General features: G+C 60.1%; 1 protein-coding gene across 1 annotated transcript in view; it reads right to left on the minus strand.

Moving 5' to 3' along the window:
* MYO15A (myosin XVA) overlaps window positions 1-3,956 on the minus strand; it is a 51,435-nt gene extending 47,479 nt beyond the window's left edge. The window contains exon 1 of the mRNA XM_090291229.1: window positions 165-3,956. Within this exon, the coding sequence (XP_090147355.1) occupies window positions 165-3,956 (3,792 nt within the window). The remainder of the gene's footprint in view (window positions 1-164) is intronic.
* Between the last annotated feature and the right edge of the window lie 7,435 nt (window positions 3,957-11,391).

Below are 11,391 nucleotides of genomic sequence, written 5' to 3' on the forward strand. Positions count from 1 at the left end.
AGTTTCTGGTGCCTCTGTCCTGTGCCTGGGGCTGTTCTGCCCAAGTTACAGATGGGAAGACTGAGGCCCAAGAAAGCAGCAGCTCTCCAGGGTCCTGAGGCTGTCTCCTACCCTGTTTCCCAGGACAGAACCCCAAGCCCTCCTTCTGACCTGTGTCCTCATACCTTGTTCCGCCAGCTTTTGGGGCCAACCTCTGACCAGGGGGCCCCGTGGGGCAGATAGGTGGCTTCAGGACCCAGGCGGCAGGATGGGGGGCAGGCGTGTACTTGTGGCCAGGGTTGGCGAGTCTTCGCTGGCAGCCAGAGGCAGGACCAGAGCAGAGTCCAGGCTCTTGTCTTGGGGCTGGGTGCTGGGTCCTCAGGCAGCTGGGTAGAGGGCTGTGGGGTGGCAGGACCAGCCCGCTGGGAAGAGCTCTGCTTTTGCACTTGAGGCATGACTATAGCACAACGCCCAGGGCCTGCCTGGTGCAGCACACCTGCTTTGGGCAGCGGCCCCAGGGCCCGAGTGGGCTCCAAGGGGGCTGGGGCACTGCGCAGTGTTCCCCAGCGGCGCCATGGTGGCCACGTGGCTCTCATCCGGTCACATTCGGCCAGAGGGTAGGAGAGGCTGAGCCTTAACACCTTCTTCTCTGGGGGAGAACTCTTGGGAGGCTTTGGGGTCGGGGGCTGGGGCTCTGCTGGTGGCTGGGGGTCCCCGGTGGAAGTCTCTTCTTTGGGCTTCTCAGGGCTGGGGCTGGCCGATTTGGCCAGCTCTCCAGGCCCAAGGTCATGATGTCTACCCAGCAAGACAGTGGTGAAGTCAGAGGCTGGGTCCTCCAGCTGGGGGTCAGGGGATGGCACAGGGCCGACATGCTGGAGAAAGGGGTTTTCCGGTATCGGTGGTGGCCTGGAAAAGCCCCGGCGGCTGCCTGCCCGTCCTGGCCAGGGCGAGGATGGGCGCTGAGTGGGAGGCATGTCCACGTCCCAGCTGGGGACCAGTGGGGGCACCGTCCAGGGCACTTCTGAGTCCTCCGATTCCTGCTGTCTCTCCCGGACCTCAGGGGCAGCTGCAGCCGAAGCCACTGGTGCACGCCACGGCCCAGGACTGAGAGACCGCTGGAAGGACTGGCGCACCCTGGGCTTCACGGCCCTGGTGGGTGGCTCGCTGAGGCGGCGCCACGTGTGTGGGAGGCGCGAGGACAGGTTGAGCGAGTAGCCCCTCCGGCTGGGGCCCAGTAGAGGAGAAGGCAAGGGCGACTGTGGGGTGCCCAGCCGCCCAGAGACACGGTGTGGGGAAAGGGGCTCCCGCAGTGATCGGGGACGGCGAGGCAGGGGCGAGAAGGTGGGCTGGAAGGGGCCAGCCCGCATGGAAAGCTGAGGAGACCCAGGGCCCAAGGGGGATCGGTAGCCCAGGCCCGGCAGACTCCTCAGAGAGGGCTGGGGAGAAGGCAGGGGCGGCCAGGCCTGCCTCCGAGATGCCGATGGTGAGGTCCGGGGGAAGCTGAAGGACGCCCCTCGCCGGCGGGAGCCCCGGTAGGAGGGCCCAGGTCCAGAGAAGGCCAGCAGGTCAAGGGGCACCTCGGGGCTCACTGGAGGGGGCTCCACGAAGGCCCACCAGCTGGCCTGCGGTGTGAACGGCACGTGGGCCGGCGCGGCCCAGGGCGGCGGGTGGCGGCGGAGCGAGCCAGGTGGTGGCACGTGGGCCGGTGGCACGTGGGCCGGGGCGGCCCAGGGCGGCGGATGGCGACGGAGCGAGCCGTAGGGCGAGGCTGGCCGGGGCAGGCCCGAGAGAGCTGGGGAGAGGGGACTGGCGGGCGGCGGCCCAGGGCTGGGGGGCCGCCGGGGCGAGGGCGGAGACAGCAGCGCGCTCCAGTGGGCAGGCGGCGCGGGTGCGGGCGCGGGGACGGGCGCGGGGACGGGCGCGGGCGCGGGCGCGGGCGCGGGCAGGCCGTGCGAGTTGTTGTTGTTGCGCGCCCGCGCCTGGGTCCTCCTCAGCACTATGGGCGTGCTGGGTCGGTCGGGGTCCATGCCGGCCAACTTGTAGCCAAAGCGCTTGTAGGCCGCCTCCCTAACTGCCGGGCCTCCGCGCCGGGCCTTCTGGCTGCCCCTGAGCCGCGAGGCGGGCTTCTTTTCCGACAGCGTCTTTTTGAGAAAGCGTGCAAGCGAGGTGGCTGGGCGAGGGGAGGGGTAGCCGAAATCAGGACCGAAGCCCAGGCCGCGGTGGGCGCGGTGGATGCGGTGAGCGCCGAAGGCCGACAGGGCCCGCTGGAGGTTGCGCTCGCGCGGCGTGAGGAAGCCCCAGAAGGGGTAGGCGTAGGGTCCCCTGTGCACTCGGGGCAGCTCTTCCTCTTCCTCCTCCTCCTCCTCATCCCCCAGCGGCAGAGGGATGTCCAGGGAGGGGGGCAGGGGCACCTCCAGCTTCTCTTTCCCGAACAGCTTCACCTGGGGCCGCGGGAAGAGGCGGAACCTGCGGATGAGGGAGAGCTTGGACCTGGCGGGCTTGTCCATGCCTTGCTGCTCGAAGAAGGTGGCGCTGGGCAGGCGAAAGGAGGTGCCCTGCCGCTCCCTGGCCGCCTCCTCCGGCTCCTCCAGCTCCTCCAGCTCCGCGATGTCATCCATGGGGTGGGCGTAAGGATTGTGGGGCGACAGGATGGGTGGTGGCACCCATGGGTAGGGGAAGGCCGACTCCTCCGGGTAAAGATAGGGCACTTCGGGGGGGTATATGGCCTGGTCCCCGCCACCAAAGATGCCTTCCGCGTAGGGGTAGCCGTAGGGCGCGCTGTAGGGCGCGCTGTAGGGCGGGCTGTAGGGCGCGCTGTAGGGCGGGCTGTAGGGCGCGCTGTAGGGATCAAAGGCGGGTGCATCGTATGGGAGGCCGTAGGGCAGGTACGGCCCACTGTAAGGGGCGAAGGGGTCCAGGTAGTAGCTGTGAGGGTATGGCTCGCCCTCAAAACCTTCATAGTAGCTGTAGGGAGACACGTAACCCCCTGGGGGAGCGTAGGGGGGCTCATAATCATCATAGCCGTAGCTGTATCCGTAGGTAGATGTGGGGTAGTAAGGGCTACCATAATAGTCCAGATGGTAGTAGTCGTAGGGCTCCTCCGGTGGATACGCGTGGGGGTTGTCTCCGTAGGGTGGCCAGGCTGGGTTGTAAGGGCCATAAGGGCCATAAGGGCCGTAAGGGCCATAAGCAGCCAGGTGGGGCTCCTGCTCCTCGTAGTGGTACAGCGACTGCTGGTCGTAGTAGCTGTCCCCCTCACGGTGGTAGTCATAGTACTCGCCCAGGTCTTGGAAGCCCTCGAGTCCATACAGCGACTTGCGGGAGCCCGCATGCCGGAACGGGGCCTCATCCTCAAAGGGCAGGAAGCCCACGGGCTCTCCCGATTCGTAGATGCTGTGGCTTCGGGGGAATCTCCGCAGGCGGCCTCCAGGCCGCAGGATCTCGGCCCCCGATGGGAAGGGCAGCTTGCGGGAGCCCACGTGAGAGCCTGTGCGTTGGAGCCAGGCATCCACGGTGGCCCGCTCGCTGCCGGCCTCCTCGGCCTTCTTGATGAGGAACTTCTTGGTGAGCCAGTTGATGGCCGTGGACGCCTTGCTGAGCGACTGGGCGCGTGGCCGGAGGCGGCCGTAGCCCCGCCGGCCGGGGAAGCGGATGACCATGAAGGACGGCTTCTTGCCCCGCATGGCGCGCTTCTTCTTGCCCACGCGCATCTGTGTCATGAGCTTCGAGGTCGATTGGAGCACAGTGCGTGCCTTCTTCTTGCGTTTGGTCTTCTGCGGGCCGGTGTGCAGGCCCCAGAAGAAGGCTGACGCACTCCGGAACTGGCCCTTCTTGGAGATCTTGGGTGTGCGGTCGCGGAAGCCCATGAACAGCCGCGACGTCCCCTTCAGGCTCCGTTTGGGCTTCTCCGGCTCCTGCCCCTTCTTCCCCCTCTTCCCTTTCTTCGGTTTCTTCTCATCTTCGTCCTCCTTTGCCATGGTGGCTGCCTGCTCCCCACTCGGTTGGGGTCGGTGTCACAAGCTCAGGGACCTGGAGACAAGGGATCCTGCTGGGTCTCCTGCCTGTGGCTGCACCAGTGGCCTCCGGTTCTGAGCCGCTGGGACTGGCCTGGGTGGCCTGGGGAGGGACAGCTGAACTGCTTCTGGTCGGGACCAGGTTTCCAAGAGGGCGGATCCATAATTCATCCGCTCAAGAGGCCGCCTTGGGTTTCACCCTCAAGCTGTGGTGGAAAGTGCGTGGGTGTCGTTTACCCAGGGGAAGGGGAGCCCGTCTGAGGCCTGTACCCGGGGAGACCGTCTCGGCCTTGAGGCTGCAACCAGGGCTGCCGTGCTGATGTGGGAGAAGCCCTCCCTGTGCTTCACCTGGTTCAGCCCACCGAAGTGAGTGCTGTGTCGCTGCCTCTTCACAGAGGAAGACACTGAGCCACAGAGATGGGAAGCCACCTGCCCCAGACCACCCAGCACATCTGTACTGGGCTGAAAGTGGGGCTGCATCTCCTGAGCCAGATAGGATGTTTAAAAACCAACAAGTGGCCTTAAAAGGGAGCCTTGGACCCTCCACATCCTGGGAAAGGGAGAAGGGAGCAGACAGGGCAGGTGCCCAGGGCTTTGGTCAGCGTAACTGGAGCTGGCCAGCTCTTGGGAGCGTGAATAATGCATTGGGGAGGACCAGGCTGCTGGCCGAAGGCAGGCAAGGCGGTGTGTCTCAGCGGAGCTCCGGCTGGGCCTGTGAGGCCCCATGCCAGGGGCTGAGGGAGCAGAAACAAGGTGTGGCAGGCCTCCTCTGATCCCCCGCACTGCCACTGACTGGCTGTGTGGCCTCAGTAAAGCCCTTTGCCCTCTCTGGGCCTCATTTCTTCATCTGTAGGACGGGAGTAATAAGCTGTACTCTGTGTCCTTCACAAGGAGGAAGCAAGACCCGACGAAGCTGCTGGGTAGCGCAAGTGGCCAGAGGTGCCACGTGTGTGGCTGGTACCTGAAGTCCCTGCCCTCTCCTCCCAGTTCCTGCGCTTGCTGAGAAGGCAGTGGCTGTCTTTGGGTATAGCTGATTGACCCAGGACAGACATTTGACCCACGGCCATATGCGCACTGTGAGGCTGATGACCAGTCCACTCTTGAGAATCTGCACTATAGGATGCAGAGGCTGTGGCTTGTTAGATGAAGGGAATGGGGGGAGAACTTGGGCGTGGCCGCTCTGGGACCTGAAGTCTCAGTACTCCTCCTCCTTCCCACTGTCCAAGGATCAAAGAACAGGACATACAGGGCCCAGCGTGGCTGAAGACAGACCCCCAGCTAATGTCCAACTCTCCACTCACTGAACTTCTGTTTAGTCTTCAGGCCCCGAAGCAGATTCTTTGGTCCCTTAGGGTTTTGCATAGAAGAACCCAGAACAGAGAGGTTCTGGCCATGGTTCTGCTACTTGCTGACTCTGTGCCTTCAGGTGGCTTTGGAGCCTCAGCTTGCTCAGCTGTGAAACAGGGACAGCTCAAGGCGCTTCTCAGACAAGGGGCGGGGAGCTGAGGGGTGACTGTGAGCGAGGGAACCTCCTTCTCACCAGCTCCTCACCTCCTCTGCCTCTTCACTTTGCTCTTGTCTCTCTTCTTCCTCCCACAAGATTCACTGACAGCCAGTCAGGTGCCCAGCAATTCGGGGTGGGGGGAGGGGGTTGTGCCAAGCCAGAGGCTGGCGGCACCTGCTGCAGGCAGCCCCCCGGGAGCAGAAGGGAACTTGATAGAAACTAGAGCAATCAGGTGGCTTCTAGGGGCAGGGGTACAGGGCATTGTGAGCCATGGTGAGGACTTGGCTTTGACTATGAGTGAGGTTGGACCATGGGACGTTTTGGTCGAGAACCGATGGAATTGGACCTCAGTCGTCACAGGACCCCTCTGGCTGGCTGCTGCAGGGGGCCTGAACCAGGCATGGGGCTGGGGAGGCGGAGAGAAGTGATGGGAGTGCCAGTCAGTATGTGCGGCAGGCAGCGCCAGCAGGATCTACAGGGGAGCCACAAGCACCTCCAACGTTTCTGAGATCAACAAGGGTGAGGACGGAGAGGCCGTAGCTGAGGTGAGGAGGGCTGTGGGCAGAGCCGGTGGAGGAAGAAAGACTGGATATCAGCTTGGGACGTGTTGGTTTCAGATGTCTGTTAGGCACCACCAGGGAGTTGGAGCGGGTGCATCACAGAGATCAGGGAGTCAGTGGCACATGGTAGTGCTGAAGCCACAGCTCTGGAGGAGGACCCGGTGCCTCAGTGCAGGTGGAGCGCAGGCCCTGTGACATGGTGAGTGGCTGCAGAGGAGGGCAGGGCAGCTGCAGCAAATGGGCACATGTGTCAGGTACTTGAGGCCAGAGAGCGGACCACCGGAAGCAACTATACAGAGTGACAAGGGAGGTCCCAGTGGACGGGGGAGGCTGAGGGGGCGATTGCCTGGCAGGAGAGGGCGCAAAGAGGAAAGGACTGCAGCCATCACGGGGCGTGTGCGCGCCCGCAGACCTGTGTCATACAAAGTCCACCATATCATGTGCACCTTAGAGGCCGATCGTGTGGCATGGGGGTCCTATCTCATGAAGCTGTTTCAGAGAAAGGAGGGGGCGGGAGGAAGGAGGCCATTGCTGGTAAAGTGTCCTGCAGAGCCTGTGCACAAAGGGAATCCTGCATCCAAACTGCTCATCGATGTATTGCCGTCCACCACGGTACGTCCCGCAGTGGAGCGCTGCCCTGCAGCTGGTGTACTTCATCCACAGAAGCCATCTCTGTGCACTGAGAGGGAAGCTTCCCCAGGCCTGCTACTGCATGGAGTAGGGTGCAGAACCGTGTGTTGTCGCTAACACACACGCAGGCCTGTCTTTTTGTAAGGAGAGTGTGTGTGTAAGAAGATAAATTCATGCTTGCTTTGATTTACATGTAGAAAAACTGGAAAAGATACACAAGAAATTGATGACAGTGATTATCTCACTGTAAGCGTTTTTTGTGGTTTGATTTTTGAAACGAGAATGCGTGTCTGATTCAAAGGGACAAACAAAAATGTAGATTTAAAAAGAGAAAAAGTGAAAATGAGGAAAAAAAGAATTGGAGACAGTGAGCTCCCAGAATTCAGGGCTGCAGGGTCCAACCCCGACCTCCAGGTCTGCGTGACATTTGAGGAGACAGAGGAGGGGAGAAGGGGCAGGGCTGTTTCGGGCTCATGGCAGCTCCCACAGCCACACTCCCTGCCTGCTACTCCTTGGCCTCCAGGGGTTTGACCAGGAAGGACTGAGAGGCCAGCAGCTGCAAGTGGCCAACAGGCTTGCCTGGGGCCTCCAGCAAACCTCAGGCAAGCATCCCTGGGCTCCAGCGCTCCATTTTTCAGGTGAAGAGAAGCTCAGAGAGGAGAGCTAAGCTGGAGGAGGGCCCATGGCACTCAGAGCAGCCCAGGGCACGTGGAGTTGGGCAGCTCAGAGCTCTGGCTCAGGTGCGGCTCCCGTCCTGGATCTGACCTCAGCAAGTCATGCAGCCCCTCGGTTCTCCTCACCTGCAAGTGTGTGTACTAATGGTGCTGCCTATTCCCGAGGCTGAGGGAAGCATTCAGAGAGAAATAGGAAGCTGGGCACAGTGCCTAGGCTGGAATCAAGGGCTGTTATTGTTATTGCTGGCATCGGCATGACTGGCCGCTGCTTCCGTCTGCTCTGGAAAGGTGTCTGGGGGACTGCTGGCAGCAGGGCTTGCCCACATGACCTTTCTGGTCTCTGGTGGGTTCAGGGTCCCACCTCCCTTGCAGGTGCCCAGCCTCCACAGCCAGCACAGAGAGCAAGTGTTGCTCATTCCTCAACTCTTGGTTGTGCCAGGCACTGTGCAGGGTGCCAGGGGCTCCCAGAGTCAAGTGGAACCAGGCATGGCCTCTGTCCTCGTGGAGCTCCCAGTTTCATGGTGGACACAGACGTTAGGCAAAGAGCCACATCAATAAGGGGGTAACTACCACGAGAATAGAGTTGCGAAGGCCAGGCCACCATGCATGGGGCCAAACACCACACTGGAAGGCCAAGAAGCTTCCCCCAGTTGACCCTGCGTGGAGATCTGAGGGAACTAATCAAGTGGAAGAGGGAAGTGCTCCAGCAGATGGGACAGCGTGTGCAAAGGCCACGTGGGGAGAGGAGCAGAGTGATGGGGCATGTGGAGGGAGAAGCACATGGGACAGCGGGAAGGCCCCGCCCATGTGGCCGTGGAGGCTGGGCAAGACTCTAGTGCGCAGCCCCAAAGCAGTGGGGAGCCATGGCAAAGTTTACACTGTCAGGATTGTCGTGACAAGAATCGCATTTTGAAAATAATAAGAATAATTAACACCACCCTTGCTGGGTAGCTCAGTTGGTTGGAGCGTTGTCCCTTGCACGAAAATATTGTGGGTTTGATTTCAGGTTGTGGGGGAGCATATGGGAGGCAACTGATTGTTGTTTCTCTCTTTCTCCCTCTCCCTCCCCCTTCCTCCCTCTCTAAAGTCAATAAACATATTTTTTTTTAAATCAACACTGCCAAGTTTTACTATGTGCCAGACTCAGTGCTGAATGCTTTCCTATAACCTACTGGATTCTCACAATATGTAATGTGGGAACTGCTATTCCCACTTTATAGACGAAGGGCTCAGTCTTAAAGGGGTCAGATCACCCAGCCCAGAGCCCACAGGGAGGAAGCAGTGGGGCCTGTGCTGAGAACTACCAGCTCACACACTTCTTAGTCAGCCTCTACAACCTCGGGAAGTAAAGACTATCCTCTTCACTTTACAGATGATGAAACAGATCCAGAGAGGTCTAGAAAGTTGTCTGAGGCCACACAGCTTGACCATGAATTTACTCAAGTGTCCTCTTTCCAGCTCTTGAGCTACTGCGTGGAGCAGGATGGGCAGGGATGCACAGTGGAACAGGGAGAGGGGACAGTGCCTTGGCCTGGGACATTGGTGACACACTGTGGTGGATACACCCAGGGAGGGCTGCAGGGGGCCTGGGATGGGGTGGAGCCTGGGGCACCATTGGGGTTGGCTTGGTGCAGCTGAGTGGACAGGGTTGGGAGTGTGGAAACATTACAACTTTACTCTAGGCCAGGGAGGGCTTGGGGTGACTGTGGCACTTCCCGGTGGAGAGTCAAGGAGGTGGTTTAGACCCACCGGTTGGGGGAGATGGAGGCTGGGGGTGGGGGGCTGATGAGGCTGCCTAAGGCAGGGACACAGATTCTGGTCCTGAAAGACTGTAGAGAACGAGAAGTTGCCAGGGAAGGTGGGCTGCCACTGGCTGTGCCCAAGTAAACAGGGTCAGAAGTGGTCCCTTGAGCAACATGTGGCATCTGGCCTTGGCAGGAGCTGTTTTGGGGGCAGTTTGAAGAGCGCTGAGGTGAGAAGGTTGGCACAGGGATGGGCTGGGGAAGCCAAGCCGTGAGGAAGTGCTAGCTGCAGGAATGGTGTGTCCAGGGGGTTCATGGTTTCCCCAGAGAGGAGAGAGAGCCAAGGCCGCAGCGGACGAGGACCCAGTGAGAAAGTGGCCTCCAGAGAAACCAGCCCTGCTGACAAACTTGACCTTGGACTCCAGCCTCCAGACTATGAGGCAGTAAATTGCTGCTGCTGCTTAAGCCGCCTCGAGCCTGGTACTTTGTCAAGGCTGCCCCAGCAAATGAATGCAGGTTACAGTTGGCCGTTGAACAAAGTGGGGGTTGGGAAAATCCATGTATAACTTTTGACTCTCTCCAAACTTAACTACTGATAGCCTACTACTGACTGGAAGTTTTACTGATAACAGTCGACTAAGATGTATTTTGTATGTTATATGTATTATATATATATATACTGTATTCTTACAGTGAAGTAGGCTAGAGAAAGGAAAATGTTATTAGGAAAATTTTAAGGTTCATCTGTTTTTTCAGAAAATTTTCCAGTATATTTATTGGTAAAAATTCATGTATAAGTGGACCCTTGCAGTTCAAACCCGTGTTGTTCAAGGGTCAACTGTAGTTGGCACATCCAGGGAACAGACCCAGTAGAGGGGGGGAGGGGGAGGAGGTGGAACTGGCTTGTCTCCCATGGTGTGGCGTGGAGTCCCTGAGGAGGACCCTCTGTCAGGAGGGAAAAGGGATGCAGATGAGCAAGCTATTTGGAGATGAGTGTTCTAGTCGGTATCCCAGGGGAACGAGTCCCCGCAGCAGCACTCAGGGCTGGAGGGGACCTTGGAGAGGACAGGTGAGCTTTGGGCTTCCTGCCGAAGGAGGTTATCTCTGAAATGAGGGCCTGTGTGTGAAGTCTAAGCTGGAGAGGAAGGACCGTGGAGATAACACTGGGACATACAGCTGGTCAGTCATGCCCTGGGCCCCTGTGTACCCCAATCTAGAGCCTCAGGAGGGCCACCGGCTGAGAGCGCAGCCCTGTAGCTCAGGGACAGGCCTGAGTCGGGGTTGGGGCACTGCTGTGCTGAACAAGGACCACACCAACTGAGCAGGAAGGGACTTCAGGTCGCCCTGGACAAAGCCCCCTTCACAGAAGGCCCGGAGTGGTGAGGTAACAGGCTGGCAGGCAGGGGCAAGGCTCAACCCTTGAGCTCACCCTGGAGGGGTGGGACAAGGAGCTTTGGGGGAGGGAGGAGAGGGGGGCTTCTCCTGCCCCAAGGACACCGCCCTGGTGCAAAGTCTGCACTGACCAGGTTGAGCACAGTACGCAGAGCCTCTGGCTCTCTCAGGTGAGACAGCATCACCAAGCCAGTCACCCAGCCAAGGCCTAGGGCTCCACACAGACGCAGACAACCCTGACCCCTGAACGCACAGACCAAACCCAGGAAACAAGACCATCCACAGTGAGGGACACGGTGGCCCAGTGGCTGGAGCCTCTTGACCCGACCACCCGAGTTTGCGCTGCCTGAGGACACCCAGACCTCGGGCCTAATCTTCCCCTCCTCAGCCAGCCTGGGGACAGAATGAGTCTGGGTCTGATGCCTTGTGAAACCAGGCCCCTCCCTACCTGTACAGCAGGAAGTGGCAGTGACCACTCCCCAGCCTTGTGGCTGTTGCTCAGGTGAGGTGCCGGCTAAGTCCGAGCATGCGCCTGTCTTGGCAATGCCAAGAAGGGGGCTGCATGGGCATCATCAGGCCCATTTTATAGATGAAGAAACTGAGGTCCCCTCAGGCCCCTCCCCTCTTCCCACTGCAAACTTGGGGGATGGGATTAGGGGCAGACACCAAGGGTCCAGGACCAGGGTTTCCTTACCTGGGTCCCGTGGCCTGCTCCCTGCCTGCATCCCGCCTAATGGGGGTCCCGTGGCTGGCCCCAGAAGCATGGCTGGCCCAGCGGAGCAGCTCAGTGTTGCGGGGAGGGGGGTGGTAAAGAGGCCCAGCCCACCGCGCCTACCGCCTGGGGCCCCATGTATATTTAATGACATCTATTATTCTTGTTTTGTCTCTGGAAAGGGG

This window comes from Furipterus horrens, unplaced genomic scaffold (genome assembly GCF_987537825.1).
Source record: "Furipterus horrens unplaced genomic scaffold, mFurHor1.1.pri manual_scaffold_11, whole genome shotgun sequence".
Classification (NCBI taxonomy): domain Eukaryota; kingdom Metazoa; phylum Chordata; class Mammalia; order Chiroptera; family Furipteridae; genus Furipterus; species Furipterus horrens.